The 24,024-nt window shown below is 38.1% G+C and overlaps 1 protein-coding gene, 1 long non-coding RNA gene and 1 other non-coding gene across 7 annotated transcripts in view; 2 read left to right on the forward strand and 1 right to left on the reverse strand.

Moving 5' to 3' along the window:
* The first annotated feature begins 3,357 nt into the window (after window positions 1-3,357).
* ELOC (elongin C) lies at window positions 3,358-23,162 on the forward strand. Of its 3 annotated transcripts, none has more exons than XM_005613051.4 (4): window positions 3,358-3,468; window positions 13,379-13,431; window positions 15,949-16,092; window positions 21,299-23,162. In XM_005613051.4, the coding sequence occupies exons 2-4, from the start codon at window positions 13,428-13,430 to the stop codon at window positions 21,487-21,489; spliced, it is 339 nt and encodes a 112-aa protein (XP_005613108.1). In that variant the 5' UTR covers window positions 3,358-3,468; window positions 13,379-13,427; the 3' UTR covers window positions 21,490-23,162. The 3 variants fall into 3 exon arrangements, with proteins under 3 accessions (XP_005613108.1, XP_003365628.2, XP_001493068.2); XM_003365580.5 differs by having other exon boundaries at window positions 3,407-3,641; XM_001493018.7 differs by lacking the exon at window positions 3,358-3,468 and adding an exon at window positions 3,632-3,806.
* LOC111774922 (uncharacterized) overlaps window positions 9,335-24,024 on the reverse strand; it is a 53,746-nt gene continuing 39,056 nt past the window's right edge. For 2 of the 3 annotated variants that reach the window (XR_011421542.1, XR_002810248.2), the window contains 2 exons: window positions 12,952-13,143; window positions 9,400-9,941 (listed from right to left, as the gene is read on the reverse strand). This is a non-coding gene — a long non-coding RNA (uncharacterized lncRNA). Of the gene's footprint in view, window positions 9,942-12,951; window positions 13,144-24,024 lie in introns of all 3 variants that reach the window. The other variant, XR_011421541.1, reaches the window with a different exon arrangement.
* On the forward strand, window positions 21,051-21,158 carry LOC111775108 (U6 spliceosomal RNA). Its single transcript, XR_002810610.1, has one exon. It is a non-coding gene; the product is annotated as a U6 spliceosomal RNA (small nuclear RNA).

Here is a 24,024-nt window from a genome sequence, read left to right on the forward strand (position 1 = left end):
ATTTTCTAGTCCCCCAAAACTGTTTTCTTTGCAGAAAGTGATTCTTGCCTATGGACACAGAGGCATAATACTTGATACGACTTGGACAAAAATGAATAGTAGTTGAATCCAACCATTGGGGCTGGTAGAAAATAAATGGAACTCATTTGTGTAATGCTGATACTTGTCAAATTTGTCTTCGGGAATCATTCACATCCATGTACACATCCTGTTCATGATTTGGTGAGGTATTCAGCGCCTATTGCCAGGACCAAGTTAGGCGCAGAGGATACAGAGATGCTGGATAAAACTGGGATTCACCGTGCTCAAGTAGCGCAGGAAACACCTAAGAGTAAGCTAACAGATAATCCTGTAATGTAATTGAAATATGCCAATTTACAAAATGCTACCGAAGCCCAAAAGACAATTAATTAGGCTAGTAATGTCTAAAGGCTTCAGGCTCACCTGAATCTTGAAGGGTGAGCATCCAACTAGTAGAGACACATTTTTGTTTACTATTTCAGAACTGTTTTTGACTCAACATCTTATTTGCCTAGAAGAGGAACAAACTGATAGTCTAAAATAATATCACCTTGACAACTCCAAATCCTGTCTATTTTTTTTCTGGATATCCAGAAGGATAAAATTACACTACTTTTTTATGAATAACTTCATTTTCTTAAAGTTATCTCTCATTCACATTTTAAAAACTCTTGTTTAGTGTAATTCATACTACTGACATCTGTTATTTTACTGATACATATTTAAATGTTTCTGTTCGCCTAAAGAGTGTTTTTCTTTAATATTGTTCAAAAGATACACTGAGGCATAATAAAAGTTTTGAGCTTATTTAAATAAAAATTTATTCAAATCGGGCAGCACCAAACTGGAAGTGATTACAGGGGCTCCACTGACAGGAGCAAGGGGCAGGGTTTTTATAGAGAATATGCACACTGCAAAGCAAGGAAATTACTTGATTGGCTACAGCTTAAGCAGTTGCATTATTTGGGAAAACCTCGTTTGGCTGTTTGTAATTAGTTGTCCTTCTTATTCTTGTGGCATTTATAGGAATTGACTCTGGCTTAGTTTTTAGTTTGCTTAAGAGGCTAGGAAGACATCAGAGTCATCTCAGTGTAATGTCCTCCTTGTTTGATTTTGAGTACTTCAACGATATGCTGAGAGAACCTGAACTTTTATCTTCTGTTAAGCTTAGTTTCTCCCTACAGATACTGTAAGCAAATAAAAATAACATTTGGTCTACTTCTCAAGGTTTCTCAACAGCTAAAATGAGATCATATTCTGAAAACTCTATGCTATAGAATTACATGGAATTGTTATTGATGGTTAAATAGATTTCCCAATTCTAGTAATTCATAGACATTTGTTGGAGATAAACCACTTAGAGGGGGTTTTAGAATGATACAAAGGCTGTTTCAAAAATAAGCCTTGATTCCCCATTCACATCATCTGAGAGGCTGCCTTTAAGGATGGAGGCTGATGGAAAAAGTGAAAATGGAGATCACCTGTAGAATATATGGCCACCATTATATGTAATTTTTGTTTGGTTTTTAGCTGTCTTTCCTCACCATCCACCAGCCCCCTTTTCCCTCCTTTAAGGTGAGCTTAACGGCTGAATGGCATGATGGATAAAAGAAAAGAAAAATTTTGGTAAAGCTAGTAAGTTGATAAGAACCCTAAATGTTTCTTTATACATTACTGGTTTAGAGCATATACTGGAAGAATCTTCTCAGAAAAGAATTTGTCAACAGATAATCAAGATCTTTTAAAATATTCATATTCTCAAGAAATAATCAGAAACATGGTCAAAGATTTCTGCAGCGATACTGAACACAGCATTACCTAAAATGATTTAAAAATGAAAATAAGGTAAATGTCAAACATTAAGGAAATAGGTAAGCGACATTTATGCAAGTAATTCTATACAGACATTAAAAATGATGCTTGTTGAGATTTTGGCTACAAAGGTTTTGGTTATTGAGGTTTGTTAAGTTGGAAAGTAAACAGAATACAGAACGATATATATACAGTATGATCTATGTAAAAGTGGATGGAAAAAAGTATCTACAATTTCTGTGTTTTTTATAATAAGCATGTATTATGTTGATTAGATAATTAAAATTTTAAAAGTAAAGTAAAATTTTGCCCAAAAGAAAAAAAAAGTACTCCTAGGATTCTACCCCTAAATCTGGCATTAGCTGGTCTCAGTATCCTCCTCTGGAAAATTCTAATCATTCTCTAGGTAACTAACATAGTGATCCTTTAGAGTGACAATGCCATGAGGAAAAGGGGAAGCAGAAGGGGAGAAAACAACATTTCTCAAGTAAAGGAGGAAAGGTAAGATCGAAAATGGGCCCACAGCTGCCTCTTCTCACCCCAATGCCTCTCCTCCAAAGTCTATTCTGAGCTACCATTACAACCAAAACACTTCCATAATTTTTGCAAAGGCTTTGAAAAATTAGCACAGGACGCTCTGTCCGTAAAAAGCAATACCTTTTCTCTGCCAAATCAACTGAAAATGTCTTTCAGGCAAGTCATTAATTAGGTCAACAAACTTTGCATCGCCTCTATCTGTTTTCTCTTTGTGGACGTAGTTACACAACAGTGCCTAGTTGAGCAACTTGCAACGGTGAGAGTCTGGGCCCTAAATTCCCTTCGTTCCACAGTCCCGTAAACAAAGGGTGAACTTTATTTAGCTGTTTCAGCGTTCCTGGAAGGGTGCCTGAATTTAACCACAGGAAAGCAAGTGAAAAGGATAGGCGGGTGGAGAAACAGAGCAAGAGAGCTAGAGAAGGGTATGGGGACAGAGGGGAAGTGGAGTGACAAAGATCGTCTCAGAATTGAGTACTGGCGGCAGACACCTGGAATTTCCGTGAAAGATGACGGAATCGAAAAGAGCTGAGCAACCCTGGGGCTGGGAGGGGGGAGGGGGTGGGGGTTGGGGGGTGGAGGAGGAGGAAAGGCCCCAGGGGAAGGGTGGGGGTGGGGGTGGGGGTGGGGGTGGGGCGTGGTTAGTTTTCAGTAAACACTGAACCGTACCGGCAAGAGAGGAAATGAGGAAAGCCGATTGCACGAGCAGTTGAGATGCTCTTCAACAAGCACTGCAAATTTTCACAAGAGACAGATGCTGCTTCATAAAAAGCACGATCTTGTTAGCGTAGAAATACCACCCCCACTTTTCAATCTTTCGTCTGCGGATAGTCTCCGACCTCGCGGGGTACCCCTAAACGAGAGGCAGGCACAACCTCTAAAAGTACCAAAATCTTAACACATGGCGTGAGAAACTACAAGTTCCAGGATGCAGTGCTGCCTTGGCCAAATACCCACAGTACTCCAGAGAAACTACAAATCCCAGGATGCACGGCTGCCTTCGACGCCGCCCCCCCCCACCCCCCCACCCCCCCACCCCCCCACCCCGCGCCCCACCAAGCTCGTCTTTGAGGCTGCTCTGCCTGCGGGAATCGGATGAGGGTAGGTGCTGCATGCTGGGAATCAGAAAGCCCAGAATCGGATTGGTCGAGATTTGCCAGTGACCGCGATCCTCCCAGGCTGGCCTGTGGTGCTCCGGGAGGAGGGAGGGCGGCACTGCGCACTTCCTGTAGACGGAAGCGGGCGACAGACTCCGGGAGTCCCCGCCTCATCAGGTACTATCTCCCGCGCGTTGTAAAAAGCGTCTGTGACCCGGCGGAAGTGATTCCTCCAACTGCCCCGGAACCCACGGCGGCAGGCAGCTGGGGTGGGGGGGTGGCCCTGGAATAGGGGCTGTGGCGCTGCGCGGGCACCCGGTGCGGTGGCTGCGGGGCTGACGAGTGAGTCTCGGGCTGGGGTGGGGACGGAGCTCCTGGTCCGCGTGAAAGCCGAGGGAGGCTCGTACTGGGCGCGCTCGCAGTCCCTCTTCCCACCCCTTCCCATTTGGGCGGGGAAGGAACGGAAGCTCTTAACCTCGCCGGGCCTCCTCGGCTGCTGGTTTGGGGGAGGGGAGAAGAGGGCGGCGGGACCTTTCCTGGCGCCGCTCGGTGGGCTTGGAAAAGGGCTGAGGGAGGGGCGGCGGCCGGCGAGCCTGGGCCTTCTTTGGGCTGAGCGCGGGGAGGGTGGAGTTAGGAGCATGGCAGCCCTGTCGCTTTTCCTTTTTGCTTTCTCCGTGTGCGCTCAGATTCGTCCTTTTCTTGGAGTCCGTCCCTACTCACGGGGGAGGGCCCTCGCTCTTTCCAGCTTCAGCACCCCGCAAGTTTACCTTCTGGGCAGCTTGTCGGGCGATCTCTTCCCGACTTGATGGTTTGGAGTTGTCGTGCTTCTATCTCCTAGTGTTGTCTGAAAAGAGGTTATCTAGTGTCAACTACAGTGGCCAGTGAGTTTCTCGTATGGAACTAAAACTTCTTTAGGAACATGTTACTGGAGTTCGTGTCATTAGCGCGAGCATTTCTACTCCACCTCGCCTTCGGTGTAGAAAAACGTCCAAAATCCTTTAGAGTTTTAAAACTTCATTTTCAAACTGCCAGATTGGCTTTTTGATATCCAAATAGTTGTTTCCTTTTCTGTTAAGTAGACGAAAATGACTCCCTGATCTCATTTACGTTATCATTTTAGTACAATTCATGATGTGGAAACATCACAGTTCACGGTGGATTTCATTCATTCTGGAGACACAGTGGCAAGGAACCAGCTATGGTCTCTGTCATCAAGGATATTTATTAAGTGTTTATTGCCAGTGATGATTTTTAGTTCACATTTAATTTTTAAATGGCTATCCATTTTTTTCCTTAAGTATGAGGTTTATCTGATAACTATTTACCATTCCAAAAAATATGTATGTTTATTTCAAATGGAGAATGCCAGTTTCATTACCTTATGGTAATTCTGTAATGTATTTACAACTCCTGAGGAGTTGATGTTTTGCCAAGAGACCTAAGTGATGAAGAGAATCTGAGGGAAGAGCTTTTAAGAGAGCAGTAACTGCAAATGCGAAGACCTTAAGAGAGGAATGAACTTGACCTATTAAACTAAGACGACCAGTGGGGCTGGAGCATAGGGAAAGGAGTGGTGGCAGATGAGATCAGAGTGGTTAGTAAGGACTAAGTAAGATGGAACTTTATAGTCCTTTTTCTGTCTGTCATGAGAAGCCATTAGAGAATTTTGTGCAAGAGTGACATCTGATTTATGCTTTTGATGACTAGTTGCTGTGACAGATGACCAAGTTGGAGGAAAATGGGGAAACCAGCTCCTATGGAATCTTGTAGTAGTCCAGTTGAGATGTGGTAGCTTGTGCTAGAGATGGAGGGTTGAAAGTTAGTGGGTAGTGGCCTTATTTGGAATGTAATTTGAAGACCGAGCCAAATGGGTCTTGCCTTCACCCTTAGGACAAAAAAAAAAAAAAAAAAAATGAGGAATTAACTGTTTTGCCTGAGCTTCTGGGTCAACAGTAGTGCCATTTACTGAAGAGGAAGACTGGGGAGGGTGCACTGGCTTCAGAGGAATGGAATCAGGGATTCTGTATGGGACATGCTGAGTTTGGTAACTATTATACAGCTCAGAATAGGTACCGTAGGCAAGTTGGACATCCATGACTGTTGCTCAGGGGAGAATTTGAGCTAGGGAGATTATCTGAGAGTCTTATTTTATAGGTGATATTTAAACCTATGGACTGGAGGACATCGAGTAGAGAGTGTTAATGGAGAAGAGGGCAGATGGGAGCACTCTGGTCGGAACAGGAGCAAACAGTGATGGAAGCAGAAAAGCCAGGGGGTGTGTGGCATCTGTCATACTAAGGGAAGAAAATGTTTTGGAAAGGAGGGAGTAGTCAACTGTAAAACTCTGCTAAAAGTAAGATGATGATTAAAAATTGACCATGTGACCAAGCAAAGGGGTTGACATTTGTTAAGAGCCCTTTGGACTAGTGGGTCAAACGTCTGATGATGCTACAGCATTTTGATGTGTTGATGGCAGGACACAGTCCTTGGATAGCTGTGCTGAAGTGGAAAGGTTGGCATAGGATAGAAAGGATGGTTTTATTCAATTTGAAACAGGAGGGTGGACAGAGTATGTGGTATGAAGAGGCAGGTAGGATGAAGCTGGAAAGACAAGGCAACTGCAGTGATTGGTTCTGTTTTCGTGGTGAAGTAAGTGAAGTTGTCAAGGCAGGGAGGAGAAGGGTGTTGGAAGTTGAGGAGAAGCTGTACATTTTCTCAGAGGAGGAAAGCCAGTCCACTCAGAGGATCACTATAAGGCCAAGTGCCTATTTAAAGTGTGTGGTCATACCTTTGAAGTTGAGACCACGCAAGATGGTTGTGTCTTTTCTCCACCACATTCAGTTCTTTGGTTGAGGCCTGAGCCAGGCAGAGAATTGAGTTTGGCCAGGATTAGGATTTGGATGGGTAGCTACATCAGAGGAGAGGGCAGGAGTTAATGGTATAAGGACTGTGAGACTGTAGTGCCTGCCCTGATGAATGCTTAGCGGTGGCATGAGGCAGGGTCAGAACTTATTTTATATTTGTTTTTTGTGTTTATTTTTAGCCCATCGTTCTAAAGGTTCTTTGTAGTTACTTTGTGATACAGAGAATCTATAATTAGATACATACTACATAGTGGGAGTATTTGCTCATACTTTTTAAGCCAGAACAAAGGAATTCGAAGATCACTAAGAGGGAGGGAGACGAGGTAGGTTGCAGGAGTGAGGCAGACAGACTTGGTAGGAACACACAGTCCTCTGGAGCCCTTAAGTTCTGTGCTGTGTGGGGGAGCCGCTCTGGTTAATGCTGATAGGAAGTTGGGAGTTAAAGGCATTTGTTGTAGAGGGAGTATGAATTTCAGATGGATTCAGTTGTGAAATAGTAGAGCTGGAAGGGACTTTTAGACACAATTTAGCCAAATTTCCTCATTTGGGAGTTGAAGAAACAGAAGTCATCACTTAACCCATCTAGGTCTCGAGATAGAAGTGGGAAGAGTAGAAATTCTGGTGTGGACTGCGAATGACACTAAGTTCCTCTGTATACCAGCCCTGACACACACCCTTGACTCATTTTCTTTGCTTTGCCTGGACAGCCCTCCTTCCAGTTTGGCCTAGTAAAACCCCCTCCATCTGTTGAGACCCACATCAAAAGCTGCTTTCTTTTTATGGCTGTTTACTTAACAGATTCATAGTCTCAGATTTACTTTCTTTGGGACTGCCAAACTCCTACTTCCCCCTCTGTCAACATCTGCATATCCAGAGAATTGGGGTTGATTTTATTATCAGTTCAAGTATCTTCTGAAAGGTTAATCAGGCAGAAAACCATCTAGATTGATGATATCTTTTGAGTAAAAGATACGTAATTTAACAAAAACCACCAATAAAATTTTGAAAAATCTTACTCTAGTCTTATTTTTATAAAATTGAGGAGTAATTAACATACTGTGAAATTGTAAGTGTACCATTTAGTTTTCACAAATGGTTATCAGGACTCAACAGTTTTATCACTCTAGCAAGTTGCCTCATGCTCCTTCCTGATCACTCCTCCACCAGAAGCAGCCCCTGATCTAGCACCATAAGTTAGTTTTGCCTGTCCTAGAATTTTATGTAAATAAAATAATAAAGTATGTACTTTTTCTTTGGCTTTTCGTACTCACTGTAATATTTGCTGTGTTCATCCATGCCTTGTGTATCAGTAAATCATCCCTCTTGTTGTAAATAGAATTCCTTTGTATGAATATATCACCACTTGTGTGTCATCTGGGTAGTTTCCCATTTATTTGTGAATAAAGCTTCTGTGAGCGTTTTTGTTAAAGTTTTTTTGTAAAAGATTATTTCTTGGATAAATACCTAGAAATGGAATTACTGTGTCATAAGATAGAGGCATGTTTGACTTTTTTAAGAAACTGCCAGACACTTTTCCAAAGTGACTGTGCCATTTTCTGTTCCCATCGCAGTCTAGGAGAGCTCATTTGCTCCATATCCTCTCCAACACTTAGTGTTAAGCTTTTTAATTTACTCTGGATACAAATCCTTTATCAGATTTGTGCTGAGAATATTTTCTCCCCGTTTATGGCTTGCCTTTTCATTTTCTTCATGTTTTTTGGTGAGCAGAAGTTTTTTATTTTGATGGAATCCTATTTATTGATTTTTTCTTTTATGATTTGTTCGTTCTGTTTCTTGTTTAAGAAATGAACATAGAAATGAACTGATGTCATGAACATAGTCTGTGTTTTCTTCTAGTGGTTTTGTTATTTTACCTTTTAGGTTTACCTCTATGAACTGTTTCAAATAGATTTTTGTATGTGATGTAAGGTGTGAGTGAGGCTCTTGTCTTCCATATAGATACCCAGTTCTTCCAGGTTAATTTGTTGAAGAGATTTTCATTTCTAGCTGTATGCTTTGATTCACTTACTCTTCCTTTCCAGTGTAAGGAGTAAAGTCATGTTTATCATTTTTGCCACTTGTAATTTGATATGAAACAGCTATAACTTACCAAAACGTAAGTAACCTAGAACCATCATTCCCAATGGATCTGGGGACCACTTAACATCACAGTGACGATTGTCTGTTGTGGTCCTCACCACCCTACGTAATAGTTCTGATTGATCGTTTGTGGCCAGTCTAAAATAGGGTCCTTAAATGTTGGAGAGATTTCTTCTAGTCATAATTCCTAAAGGCCTGCGCTTCCTGACAAGCAGATCATAGAATTGGCATTGTGAGGGCGTTTACTAGAAACCAAGGTTTTGCTGCTGAGGTATTTTTATAATACAGTTGATTACTGGGTATTATTAGATGAGTCGTTATTTTAGTAGTGAAAACTTGACCATTTGGGACAACAATTAGGCTGTTACTGATTGTTAGCCATCAGAAACAGATTGAAAACTGAGGTCAGTGCTTTGACTTTAAATGATCTAACAGACTGTTAGTAAAAGTAAAGAACGTCCCTCTGACTTCCTGTGCTCTGCCACTGAGAATGAAAGTTGTTTTGAAACTCAGGGATGTATGGGAGCAAGTTGTAACCCTAGAAGGTTGGAGGACATTATCAAATACTTAAAATGATCGGATGACTAAAAGAGTTAGTTCTGGTAACTTGAAATTGCAGGAATCGTGTACGGAAATACATGTTTCATACCCTTGCAATTATAATTAATAATATATGGTACCAAATTGTGAGACTGATGTTTTGGTTATCACAGTTTCATAAAGTGTGACTATGTCCTGCCAGTCTTTAAAACAAAAATGCTTTAAGAATTAGAATTCAGATTGAGTAAATTCTGTTGTGAAAAATGGAATACCATCTCCTTTAGTAGTCATTCCCTCCCCTCTCTATAACCCAAAATATTTCAATAATCTTAAATAGATGTTTCCTAGAAAGAGCAGTTTTCATCATGGTTGTCTAAAAGTTCAAAGTTTATTAAATTCCAACATCAAGGGAAAAACATGAAAAGAATCAGTTTTGGTCAAAAGCATTGTGCCATTGAATAACTTTATTCTGTTAGAAAGCTCAGGATAACACTAACTATGTCTGGCAGATACATTTTTGTGTGAAGCTTCACTTTGTTAACATTACCACATTACCATTGTGCTGGATATGTGGGGTCGTAGTGAGGACCTCCCTGCCTTGTCGAAGGTTACAGCTAGTCGGGGACACAAAATATATCCAAAAAGACACACTTCCAAGGCAGCTGTGAACCACTTGTATCTACTAGAGAAGAAAACTATAAATTCCACAATGGAGGAAAAAATGGGGAAGGGGCTCTGTTTGCTGAAAGTATTAAGAATACCTATGCAAGAATTAAATATAGGAGCATTGTTATATGTTGAGTAAGCCAGAATGAGACTTTTAACTCGTCTGAAGAGATGTAAATTCAGTGACACTACAGGCACATTCTAGGCAGGATATTTTGATGTCTTATTACAAATTGGAATTGCATCCTAACTTCTGTCAATTTATATTATGTGGCCAAAGCCTCTCTTCTTGCCTCTTCAAATAGGCCTGAAAATTAAATAATCTTTTGTTAATGTAATTTATTTTGTTTTCCAAATTAGTTATATTCTTACATACAGTTAAAAACTAATTGTCAGGCAGAGTGACCATTGTTCACTTCATGAGCTGCTTGGTTCTACACACTTGTTTCTTTATAAAAATCTATTTTAAATCACAGTTTTCTAGTTATTTATAGTTTTGAACATGTATTTTTATACATTTTATTTATCTGCAGAAAACATGAAATTAATAGGCAAGAAGCTGCTTACTTTACATAAATGGCATCAAACTACCTATCATTCTAATCTGCTTTTAAAAAAATTAAGTTTATCTCGGTGGTATTTCTATGTCATTACACATACAGATTCAACTTAATCCTTTTCACTGCCCCATAATGTTTCATAAATATAGATAGACTCTTTTTTTTTTAGCTCATTCCCTAATCGGTGAATTTTTTAGGACGTTTTCAGAGTTTCATTTGTACACACATTGTAGTAAGTATCCTCCTCCTTGCCTTTGCACACAGTGCGAGTGTTACTCTAAAGCAGATACCAGGAAGGAGAGCTGCTAGCCGTCTGGTGATCCTGTGCCTGCTTTCTGAAACTACTCTGCCGTTTATGTAGTATCACCCATTTTCCCTGCCCCCAACACTTGATTCTTAGCAACTTTTAATGTTTTAGTTGGCGTTTTCCTGATTACTGTTGGGATCAAGCATTTATATACAGGTCTCTGAGCTATTTGTATTTTTTCTTCTACTATTTTTCCAGAGTTCAGTGGTTTTTTAACATTTGGTCCTTTAGTCTGCAGTGTATTTTTGTGAGTGAGGTCAGTTAGACATTTAACCTTATTTTTTCCAAGTAAATAGCCACTGTGAAAAGACAAAAAGATACGAAGAATGGATTTGTGGCTGTTGCTATCATCTATTTAGGTGATCCAAGCAAGTCAAGTGAAAAACTATTAAACTAATAAGAGAGTTCTGTGAAGATGACAGGATACAAGATCAACCTCCCAAATTTTAGAGCTTTTCTTTAAAACCCCAGCAGTAACCTTTCAAAAGTATAATAGGAAAACAGATCTCATTCATAATAGAAACTGTAAAGTAACTGAAAGTAGACTTAACAAGAAATGTGTAATAACAAAATGGGGACTTGCCCAACCATTCAGCAAAACATCTTTATCACACTATCGTAATTAAAACAGTAGGGATATCGGTCAGGTGTAAACTGATTGATGGGACAGACTATGTGCAGCTTGGCAGTCCGTGTAGTGACAGAACTGTGTGATAAAGGCAACATTTCAAAGCAAAAAAAGGATGAGCTTTGCAAAGATCTTTTCAGTGTTCAATTATATTAGATTCAAAACTGATTTCGGTGTAGGCCCTAGGCTCACCTAGAATTTCTATTTGTTACCCAAAAAACAGAAAACTATTAAAGAGTAATGTTTATATCTAACGCTAAAACCCTAGTGACATCTCAGGCCTTTGCTGATGATGTATCTTCTGCCTAAAGCTACTCTCAAGCCGCTGCCCCTCAACCTAAGGGACCTTGCTTTTCCCTACCGAATTTACATTTCTAGAACTCAGCTCGGTTATAGAATAAATGTGCAGATGTCACGCTGAGATTTTGTTACTCAAACTTAGATTCTCTAAGTAATTTGTGGGTTAAATCTAAATTTAATGATATTTCAAATATGTTTAACTTCTACCTAGGAATTAGGATGAACTCTTCACTGTTAATGTTGATTTAACACTTTGTTAGTGATGGGGCATCTCTCTACCCGCCCCCACCCCCACCCCTTGTATAAATGGTGGAACTGATTTACTATATTAAGAAGTCGGTAGAGAAACTGTTGCTACCCAGAGAGCTTCTGAGATGTGACTTTGCGTGGTTGCTTAGCTACTGCTAGTTAAGTAAACATCCTAGATGTTTTGCTCTGGAGATTTTCCAGATAGGAAAGTTAGCACTTGGTTCTTGTTATAGCTTTTCTAGCATTTTTTCCTATTTTGTCTTTTTAGAAGAATGACTACAAAACAGTATGAACAGGAGAAAATAATAATCACTGAAGAATTTTTTAATTACCTACTATTATCATAAAATGACATAGTACTGTTTTTAAATTTTAGACAACTATTTAAGGATTTATATCAGCAGCTCTCAGCAGTAGTGGAAAAGAAGTTTTAACAGGAGCCAGAATTTTTCACCATGGCAGTGTGGAATAATGGAGGGGAATATGGGCTGTAAAGGAAGCCTACGTAGGTTTAAATCTTCTGCTGCCACTTCAGCGGTAGAAGCGTTGAGCAGGTAGCAGCCTCTTGGTGTTTCCTCAGGTCTAAAATGGGAATAATAATCCCCTTGTGGAAGTGTTGTTTTAAACTAAGATAATGTATGGCGTATAGTGCGTTTACCACTTACTAGGCCCTCAAATTTTGGGTAATAATGTTCTATCACCCCTGCTCCTCTATCTCACTTCAGAAATAGTACTTTAAATAGTATCTCCCTCCAATGCTTAGCAGGTGTTCTAGACTGACAGATAGATTCAATTTCTACTCCCACTCTGCTACCCGGAACAAATCATTCGGCCCTTCTGTACATCAATGATGTTATCATTTCTTAGGGTGAGAGATTACATAGTTACTTGCAAACTCCTCTCTTGCTCTAAAATGTTATGGTTCGTTTTCTTGACCCTTCCCTAAAGGCTAGAATTAAAATATTGGTCAGGAATTTCTTAGAGAATAGGATAAGTAGGATATGCTGTTTTCCTGATAATGACATAAAACATAATACTGGTATAAATAAAATCCTCCTTTGAGGAAATGCTGTTAAAATACAAATTACTGAAAACATTAGCCCTTTCCCTTTAACAGTCATCTTATTTTGTAAAATTTATGATTTTAAAAATTATGGATTATTTACCACTTCGTTGTTAAATTTCAGAACTTTGGTAGCCTATATGCAGAAGGGATGGCACCGTAAAATGTTCTGTAGATGTGCACAATAATGTCAAAGAGGGCAAGGCTTACCTTTTTGATTCTCATGAAAGCTTCATTTGCTTGGATTCATCATGTTGTCATTCATTCAGCAAATATTTGTTTCAGTGTCTACTGATATCTAGCAGATACAGTATACAAGATGATTAAAGCCAATGATCTCCTTCAAGTTCAATTCAGGTCCTAAGGAGCAACGTCTATATTTTTAAACTGTTGTCTGAATACCTTAAAGGGGGAAAAAAGGAACAAATTTGTGGTTAGCCTTTACTATCGTAGAGGTGGTCATCTTTTCTCAGATGTTCGGAAACTTGATACTGTGTCTTGTGGTGGCTGGGAAACTCTTGCATAGCTGAGAGAGGGAGTCCTTAAACTTGTAACACCGAGGACTCCATGAAGTAACAGTGGGTGGAAATACGTCCATTCCAGTGTTAATCTTAATACAGCATTGTTATATTTTCAGGAAACTCCTAAGTTCCTGTGGAAACGAAGTAGAATTTCATAAGAACATAATGGGTGAGTTATATAAAAGTAATTTCATATTTCAACTAGTAGAAGCTGGTTTTTCTTCTCAAAGATAAGCCTTTGACATCAGTGAATGCAAGTAAGAAAATGGTCAAAGTAGACTGAAATTAGTTGTTTAAACTAACAGGTTATGTTTACTATTTATTCCTGAAAGGCAGGTGTGTAACATTATTGTGCCAAATATAATTTGTGATTCCTAATCTCACATTCCTAAACTCATGATTCCTAATTATTGTATTATACCTTAAGAAATTGGAAACTTTCCTAAGAGACATATAAAATGGTTTAGCTTGCAAAAAATACTGAGTATAAACTTAAATAATTGATAATTTTATTTTTGTTCTCAGAAGTTGGCAAAAACTGCTAAAAATCTATATGCTTGAATAGTCTATGATTTAGAAGTTACTTGCATCTTTATGAGTCCTCCAGCTTTTTATGAAAAATTGCAAGAATAATACACTACATAGCCTTCACCAATTGTTAGCATTTTGCTTTCCCTGTGTGTATGTATGCGTGTGTGTGTCTGTATGTGTGTGTTTATGTACCCACATACACACACTTACATAAATGCTTTTCTTCTGTGCCATTTAAGATTTAGTTGTTCATATAGCACTCCACAGCTAAATACTTCAGCGTGCATCTTCTAATTCAGTCCATGTTGAAGGTTTCCAGTTGTTTCAATAGTGTTCTTTGCAGCAGATTTATTATTTTAAATCCAGGATGCCGGTGGGGGGGAGGGAAATTGGAGAAAGGGTCAAGGGGCACACTTCCAGTTCCGAGATAAATACATACTGAGGAGTAACGTGCAGCATGACGACTGTAGTTAACGCTGCTGTAGGATGTACGTGAAAGTTATTGAGAGAGCAATAAAGCCTAAGTTCTCATCACAAAAAAATTTTTTTCTTTTTTTGCTTTCTATTTTTGTTGTATCTATATTAGATGGTGGATGCTATCTAAAATTGTAGCAATCATTTCACAATATATATAAGTCAAATCATTATGCGGTACACCTTAGGGTTACACAGTGATGTATATCAATTATATGTCAATAAAACTGGGGTAAAAGATGAAACTTGTATTTATTGTGACTTCTGATAAGAGTTACATTAAGGAAGGAGCAAATACACTTTTGAATGGGAAGAACTATCATTCTCATAGAGGAAGAAGAAAATTCAGGATCCAATCAAGGATCGCTTGTTGCAGTAATTTGTCTCTTTAGTCTCCTTTAAACAGTTCCCTGCCTTTGGGGTGGTGACAGGTGAGGTCTGTCGTGGCAATTTTTAATTTAGATTTGTCTGAGTGTTTCCTCCTGATTAGATTCAGATTAAACATTTTTAGCATCAGTAGTACATAAGTGATATTGATATTTATTAACCTCAGTTCTAGGATTTCTAAATTAACTATTAACAAATGAACAAGTAAATGGATTTGTAGCTGAACGATACTTCAGCTTCGTCCTTTGTACTTTTCCTTTCTAGGACTTCCTCAATTTTTAGTAAGACACCTTTTTTTTCAGCTATTGGTAATCATAAAAATTAAAATCCTGTCAGGACAAAATGTAGAAGTTACATATGAGAAAAGACCTTAAAGGGATGTGCAGATATATATATACCCCACAAAGAAGTTATATTGAGCTAGCTGCTGTCTGAAGCCAGCATGGTGGCAACGCAGGTAGCTGGTAGCAGAGTCGCATCTTCACACTCTTTCTTCTCACTTCTCCTTTGAATTTTTTTTTTCTTTTTCTCCCCAAAGCCCCCCGGTACATAGCTGTATATTCTTTGTTGTGGGTCCTTCTAGTTGTGGCATGTGGGACACTGCCTCAACGTGGTTTGATGAGCAGTGCCATGTCCACGCCCAGGATTCGAACCAACGAAACACTAGGCCACCTGCAGCAGAGCGTGCAAACTTAACCACTCGGCCATGGGGCCAGCCCCTCTCCTTTGAATTTTTAAAGACTGATATTTGTTTATATTCGTTACGTCAATCATGTGATAATTTAAACAGGGCAATAAAATGTTTTTGATCAGTATTTTTATGGGTCAAGAGTAAATGCTGAGTAAAGGAAGCCCTAACTTTTAGAATTTGGGGCTTGTCCGAAGAAGTTGAGCTCATGTGGCATATAAACATTCATTCATAAACACACTATGCATCTTATTTGAAAAATTAGTATTTCAGGTGATAGGATTAAAGTTTTACTATTTGAATATTTTTTCTTTGTCTTCAGATTTGAATGTGCTCCTGTGGTCACAGAAAAACTGTTAATACTTCTTTGAAAAATACTGGTAAATTTTCATCTAGAGTAACATTCTTGAATGTAGAGTTTATTCTGATGCTGGAAAATGTTTAGAGAATAATAGAACAAGAAGTTAAAACCTTCAAAATCATAGCGACTATTACCCTCCAGAAGCGTCTCTGGTCTGACTTCCTCAAATATTAATCTTGGTAAACCTGTTTGTTTTTAATAAGTTTTGTGATTCAAAAGTCATTTTACTACTTACTTTACTTTAGATGGAGAGGAGAAAACCTATGGTGGCTGTGAAGGCCCTGATGCCATGTATGTCAAATTGATATCCTCTGATGGCCATGAATTTATTGTAAAAAGAGAACACGCACTAACATCAGGAACAATCAAAGCCATGTTGAGTGGCCCAGGTAGGTACATTTGTTTAATTTCTCTTAGTATAGGTTCACTTTTAATATTTGATGGATGTGTTTTTAAGTTGTGTTGTAAGTTTTTCAGTTGAATTAAATGACTCATAACATTAAAAGAGAGAGAGACAGTAACTGTTCTAATAACATCATTGCACGATTATTTTGCATTGGAAAAAAAATTAGTTTCTTGGGGCCAGCCCAACGGCATAGTGGTTAAGTTCATGCACTCTGCTTTGGCAGCCCAGGGTTCAGATGTTCAGATCCCAGGCATGGACCTAGCATCACTTGTCAAGCCACGCTGTGGTGGCATCTCACATAAAATAGAGGAAGATTGGCAAGGATGTTAGCTCAGTGACAATCTTCCTCAAGCAAAAAGAGGAAGATTGGCAGCAGATGTTAGCTCAGGGCCAATCTTCCTCACAAAAAGAAAAAAATTAGTTTCTGCTATTTCCTGTTTTCACTTATTTACCCCAGTTTCAATAAGACTGAATTGATTATTTTGTAATAGGAAGGATCATTTCCCTGCATTGGTTTCCATGGTCAATTTCTTAACCACGGAAGGACTGGTGATTTGTGCTCCTGGTTACATGTAAAGTTTTTCAGTAGAAGTTACCACCTCCCAGATAGCTATTCTTAAATATTCTTTTCTTCTTCTTCTTCTTTGAGGTAATTTTTCTTACTTCAAAGAAAAAAGTTTTCAAGATTCAAATTGCTGAAGTATAAGGTAATTCTGTATTAACATTTGGAGGAAATGCTGAACTGTTTGCACAGTGGCTGAACCATTTTACATTCCTACCAGCAATGTATGAGGGTTCCAGTTTCCCCACATCCTCACTGACACTTGTTATTTTTCATTTTTTTAATTCTGTCATCCTAATGTGTGTCAAGTGGTATCTCCTTGTGGTTTTGATTAGCATTTCCCTGATGATTAATGATATTGAACATCTCTTTGTGTGCTTGCTGATCATTTGTATATCTTTTGGGAAGAAATGTTTATTCAAGTCCATTGCCCGTTTGTTATTGGGTCATTTGTCTTTTTGTTGTTGAGTTGTAAGAGCTGTTTATAAATTCTAGATATTAGACTCTTATCAGATATATGATTTGCAAATATTATCTCCCATTCTGTGGGTTGTCTTTCCTTGATAGTGTCTTGATGCACAGAAGCTTTTTATTTTAATGAAGTCCAATTTATTTTCCTTTTTGTTGTTTGTATTTTTTGGAGTCCTCTCTAAAAATCCATTGCCAAAGCCAATGGTAATGAAGATTTGCCCCTTTGTTTTCTTATGAGTCCTGTGGTTTTAGCTCTTACATTTAAGTCTTTGATTTTAAGTTATTTTTATATATGGTGTGAGATAATGATTCGGCTTCATTCTTTTGCGTGTGGACATCCCAGTACCATTTGTTGAAGAGACCATTCTTTCCCCCGTTGTACAGTCTGGGCACTCTTGTTGAAAATCAGTTGACCATAGATGTGTGGGTTTATTTCTGGACTCTCAGTTATCTTTCATTGATCTATATGTCTATCCTTATGCCAGTACCACACTATTTTGATTACTGTAGCTTTGTAGTAAGTTTTGAAATTGGGAAGTGAGAGGCCTCCAACTTTGTCTTTTTCAAAGTGTTTTTGGCTGTTTGGGGTCCTTTGCAATTCCTTTTCTACGTTTTTTACTGTGGAGATTTTAAAACATACACGGAAGTAGAGAGAATAGTATAATCACCTCCATATAGCCATCAACCAGCTTTAATAGTTAGCAACATTTTGCCAATCTTGTTTCGTCTGTTACCCTATTTTATTTTTTTGAGTATTTCAAGCAAATACCTTGCATTGAGTCGTTTCACTTGCAGAATCTATGACAGCCCCCGTACCCTCCCTTTTTTGCAGATCATCAGTTTTACAGAGAAACAAGCTTATTTGTATAATGTCCACATCCGGATTAGACTTAGTATTTCATCTTACAAACTCATAGTTAGAACTCTAGAGGCTTGATTAGAATCCAGTTCATTTTTCTAGACAAGAGTACTCTATAGGTGGTCCTATTGTATTCTTAAATTCTGTCATATCTTTTAGCAATGTCAAGATTGATTAGTAGGTTCCAGGGTTATCAAGCTGATTCATCCATAAACAGTTCCCCAGTCAGACTTTCATATAATGGTTTTAGCATTCATTGTGATTATTGCTGAGATTTACTTCATTTGGAATTACAAAACAGTGATTTTTCTAACTCTGTAATTTCTTCTGCATTTATTAGAGTTTTCCTAAAAAGATCTATTTGGTTACCCTGAAATACAGTCTGTACAGAAAAGCAAAGATAAATGCTTGCTTTTTTCCCTTTATGTATAATTTTTCAGAGTAATGACAGCACCTTCCAGTAATAAAGAGTGTAGTAAATAGTGTTTGTTTTATTTTTTGTCTGGTTTTTTTGCATAGCATTATTGACTCATGACCTGTTTATATTTGATGTTTTTCACTGCGGTGCAGGCATTCTTACTGATGCTCAGATTGCTCTGTTTCTCCATGTTTATGCCAGAAGGAAGCACATCAGGTTGGCTGCTGTGTCCTTTGATATGACTCCTTAGCCTCGGATAGTCATGCTTTGTTGTTGTTGTTCGTGCCATGGAGTTGGTCCTGACTCCGGCGCCCTGTGGACAGCAGAGCAGAACCCTGCCTGGTCTTTTGCGCCATCCTTTCACCTTCCAGCTCTGTATCACACAGTGCTCTGCTGCAGGGCTTAGGGTTTTCATGGCCAGTTTTTTCAGAGGTGCTTGGCCAGGTCCTTCTTCCTAGTCTGTTAGTCTGGAAGCTCTGCTAAACCTGTCCACCCTGGGTGACCCTGCTGGTATTTGAAATACTGGTGGCATAGCTTTCAGCAACACGCAGCCACCACGGTATGAGAACCAGCAGATGGGTGCTGTGGGTCCCTGACCGGGGAACAAACCTGGACCACAGAAGCGAGAGCGGCGAATCTTAACCACTAGACCACCAGGGCTGGCATAGTTATACTACTTTCTGTAATAACAAGATTTCTTAGGCTTCTTTTGTACATTATTCCCCAATCTTGAAAACAGCCATTTTTTCCAAAGAACTTTGTTTGCTTTTAACGGAAAAAGGTAGTTAGGGACCCTAGTCTGGGTGCTAGCAGTACTCATTACTCCTGGGTTGAATAGCTTTTAGACTTTTCTACTAGACAGGAGGTACTGTAGGAAAAAAAATCAGGGATGCCAACAAAATTTTAATTAAAAATTAAGATTCAAGGATTTTGCTTTTTGTAATCTTGGCCTCCTTTAATTTAAAACAAGAGGTTTATGTTTGAAGCACCAGGCTTTCAGCCCAAAACTAATGTTTGCATAAAAAGGAAGTACTGGTACATGTTACAACATGCACCTTCATACCCCTTCAGAACATGCTAAGTGAAAAGCCAGGCACAGAAAGGTAGCATGTTGAATGATCCCATTAGTACATTGGTGTTTGCCAGAGGCTGGGGGTGGAGAAATGGGGAGTAATTACTTAAAGGGTGCTGGGTTTTATTTTGGGGTGATGAGAGTGTTTTGAAACTAGATAGAGGGGGTGGTTGCAAAACATTGTGAATGTACACTGAATTGTACACCTTAAAATGGTTAATTTTATGATATATGAATTTCACCTCAAAACAAAAAAAGCCACTAATGTTTGTCTAGTATCAAAGGCTTAATAAGTGCCTATTAGTAATATCTGATACATATATTCAATAAAGTGAGGTTTAGTTATTGGCAAACCAAAATTTACCTTATTGTTATGAATTATTTGCTGAATCCTGCTCACCTTTCACCCCACCCTGCCCCAACCAATAGACAATTATTAGAAAATTTTTAAACTATTACATTCTCAGAAAGTATAGTTTTCTGCCTTTTACATTCAGTACACACTGCTGCTAGTGCTAGACTGCTAAGAAAATATCTTGTCCCTATACACAAGACTAAATGATATAAACTTTATATAGCTAAGGAAATTTTGAGAGATCACTAAAACCAGTTTATGCAGTGTTATTAAACAAAGGGAAGTAGCTTATGAGGAGATCTCATTAACATGATCATATTTCTGAAAACTAAAGAGAAATAATGGATTTACTTAGTTATTTTTACATCGCAATTGAGTATAGCACAGGACTCCTAATGATCCATAAAGACTTGATTCCCTAGACTGAATCTTCTAAAAGATTTGGCTTTTTTATGTCCTACTCACCCTTCAGTAATCATGCCACCAGGATTCTTAGGAAAAGCTACTTAGGTGTCCAAACTTCTGGGAGAGAATTAGAATTTTTAAGTTCACTCTTTTTTGGGGGGGAAGATTAGCCCTGAGCTAACTGCTGCCAATCCTCCTCTTTTTGCTGAGGAAGACTGGCCCTGAGCTAACATCCGTGCCCATCTTCCTCTACTTTATATGTGGGACGCCTACCACAGCATGGTGTGCCAAGCTGTGCCATGGCCACACCCGGGATCCAAACCATCAAACCCCAGGCTGCTGAAGCAGAACGTGCGCACTTAACCGCTGCACCACCAGGCCAGCCCCTAAGTTCACTCTTGATGAATCTCAAATGCTATCTTAATAAAGATTTTTTTGTGTTTATACTCAGAAATCAGAGTTAGATATTTTGTTTTATGCTAGTTCGAGTTTTTCTTTTCACATTGTGTTAGTTTTCTCTGGCTGCCATAACAAAAGTACCTTAGACTGGGTGATTTAAACACCAGAAATGTATTTTCTCGCAATTGTGGAGGGTAGAAATTCAAGGTCAAGATGTTGGCAAGGTTGGCTTCTTCTCTCCTTGCCTTGTAGAAGGCTGTCTTCTCCCAATGTGTCTTCACATTGTCTTCCCTCTGTGTGTCTGTGACCTAATCTCCTCTTATTAGGACACCAGTCAGGTTGGATTAGGGCCCCTAATAGCCTGTTTTGCCTTAATGACCTCTTTAAAGACCCTATCTCTATGCTCACTTTGGCAGCACATACGCTAAAATTGGAGTGATTACACACAAGATTAGCATGGCCCCTGCACAAGGATGATATGCAGATTCGTGAAGCACTCCATATTTTTAAAATGTTTCCTAAATATTAAAAAAAAAAACTATCTCCAAATACAGTCATATTCTGAAGTGCTGGGGGTTAGGACTTCAGCATATGAATTTTGGAGGAACAAGTTCAGCCCATAACAAAAATACTCCTTTTGTTTTACAGGTCAGTTTGCTGAGAACGAGACTAATGAAGTCAATTTTAGAGAGATCCCTTCACATGTGTTGTCAAAAGTATGCATGTATTTTACCTACAAGGTTCGCTACACTAACAGCTCCACGGAGATTCCTGAATTCCCAATTGCACCTGAAATTGCACTGGAACTGCTGATGGCTGCGAACTTCCTAGATTGTTAAATAAAATAAATTATAATAAACTGTTAACTTTTTTCAGTATTTAATACCTGTAGTTCAGTTAGTAATTTTTTCATATATAGCATGTTGCCTGTGTGCAATTGAACTTTAAAGTTCATTGCAAAGCAGATTATCTTCTTTTCTTTTGCATAGCAATCAGAGTTGAAATTTCTTTGCTACATCAACAAATTAAGGACATTTTCACAAATTGAAAAATAAACAAATATGCCAATTCGTAGGTGGTTTTGCCTTATCCTTTGGATGTGATTTTTAAAATTAGGGCAGTAGTGATATAGTAAATGCTGAAATTTAGGCATACATGAACACGTTCTACAGGTAAATAATGGGGCTATGTATTTTTATGTTTTTAGTGTTTTTTTAAAAAACCTATTCTGATCTTATAGCCGTCTTTAGCATTAATAGAGTTATGCAAATAATTGCATTATAAACATGTTTATAACTTAGCCAAAATATTGATTTTTATAACTGTCAAAGACATAAGAGTTAAAATTTCTTATGTGTCTTTTGATAAATTGCAGTATTGTTTAAGTGTATCTTGTCTTTTTGTTTATTGCTACAATTTAAGAACTTTATTTAAAAGCAATTTTGGAAGATTACTAGGTACAGCTTTTGGAGCAGTGACTTTTTGAACTGTAGCCACGTGATCAACAAGTAAACTACGTGACTTTAATTTCATGTGCTTTGTGCATTGTGGCCAATCCAAAGTACTGTACTTTCCTTGACTATAAAGTCCTTTGCAATATTCATTCTTCTTACATAGTCCCTTGTTGTGATTACACTTATTATTTAAATATGTTTTAAAAGACTCGCTATGAACTTTATCCTTATATTAAAAGCTAGATTTTTCTGAACTATTCCAGTCTTCCTCCATCCAACTGAAATGTTATAAAACATGGAAAACGTGGAGAGATGCAGTGCAAATCTTATAATGCACTTTGATATAGTATATGAGTTATCTTCTGTTAATTAAAATATGTCCCAATAAATATGATAGTCATAATCTGTGGGTCTTCTACTGAAATCAACCTTATAAGGAGCTCATTCAGCTTTTATACTAAGCAGACAAAAAAATTTGAAAAACTATGACAGAGCGTCTCTGCTGAGGCATGGGAAAGGAGCGCTGGAGTTCAGTTCATTATTCTCTCTCTTAGTTGTAAAAGAAAGTTGTAGGTTCTATAAACTTAAGTGTTCAGCTTAGTTCTTTAAGACTAGCTCAATATGGACTAGTTTTTCTGGAAACTGCAAAAACCATAAATAACCAAGATCTATAAAAGTAATTTTTCCTCTTAGAAGACCTAACATTATACTTTCCAGCTTACTGAAAGCAGTTAAATATAAATGTTAATTGCATATATTTTAGTAACTTCTTAAGACATACTGGTACATATTTTAGTATAGAAAATTACCAAGTACAAGAATTATATTCTGCTATTGGGCGACAAATAATGCCAATTATAAACCTAAATGATCTTAAAGGTCAAGGTGATAGCTAGAATAAAGTTTAACTTTGACCAATTTTAGTAGGTTACTTTATGTGTTAGATCCAGAAGTAACCTTAAGTTTAAAATATTGAAATAGAACTGAAAGATTAGAAAAACCTGTGTATCTTGCGGTACATGATACTTGCATGTTAATAAAGGCTCTACTGACTCAAAGGTTTGATGAACACTTGGTGTTTGATCTTTTTAGCCTTAAGTTTCTCTTTCTCTAAGGATTCATGAAAGTTTGTTTCAGGACATCTTGCCATATGATTGAATGACAATTCAATTTTTGTTTGGTTAAACTTAAGGGATAATTTTTAAAGATAGAAGAGTGTTTAAACTAACTCTAGTAATTCCTATCTATATAGAGGAAGTTTTATGCAAATTAACAAAGCTTGGATGTATCCAGACTTAGCAATGCTAAGTTGAGCTTCTGATTGATTATATCTAAGTTTGATAAAACACTTAAGATCTGGATATCAATAGATGGCATTGATTTTATATATGTAGTGTTTTATTTGCAATATATAAATCTGGTTTAATTCCAGGCCAGTCATATTTGTGCCAAGATTTTGTATGCCTAATCATTGTGATCTTAAGTCACTGGGTTACTGGGCCTTAATTTCACATCTAGAAAATTATGGGATTGCATATCTATAGGGTGATGTTTATCACATTTTTTTAATGGACAAACAAGATTGTGTTTGTGGATGTTGCTTAAATCCAAAATTGTCAGGTTACAGATGATCAGATTAGAAGAATTTTACACGAGAAAGAGAATGGCTTTCTTGCTGGATCTTTTAATAGTCTATAAATTTCAGTTTTTGCTTCTTTTGATTAGGTATTAAATATTACACGAGTACTAAGTATATTAACTAGATTAATTTGGAATCCTTGTAGTTGTTTTCTATTACCTGCAATATAAAGAAAATCCAATTTTAGCTCTGATTATCAAAATTGTTAATAGAAAAGGAAATTTATGTGCTGTTTTTGTACCAGTGTACACAATGCCGGGTCAACCTGAAACTCATTTTTC

This window comes from Equus caballus, chromosome 9 (genome assembly GCF_041296265.1).
Source record: "Equus caballus isolate H_3958 breed thoroughbred chromosome 9, TB-T2T, whole genome shotgun sequence".
Classification (NCBI taxonomy): Eukaryota; Metazoa; Chordata; class Mammalia; order Perissodactyla; family Equidae; genus Equus; species Equus caballus.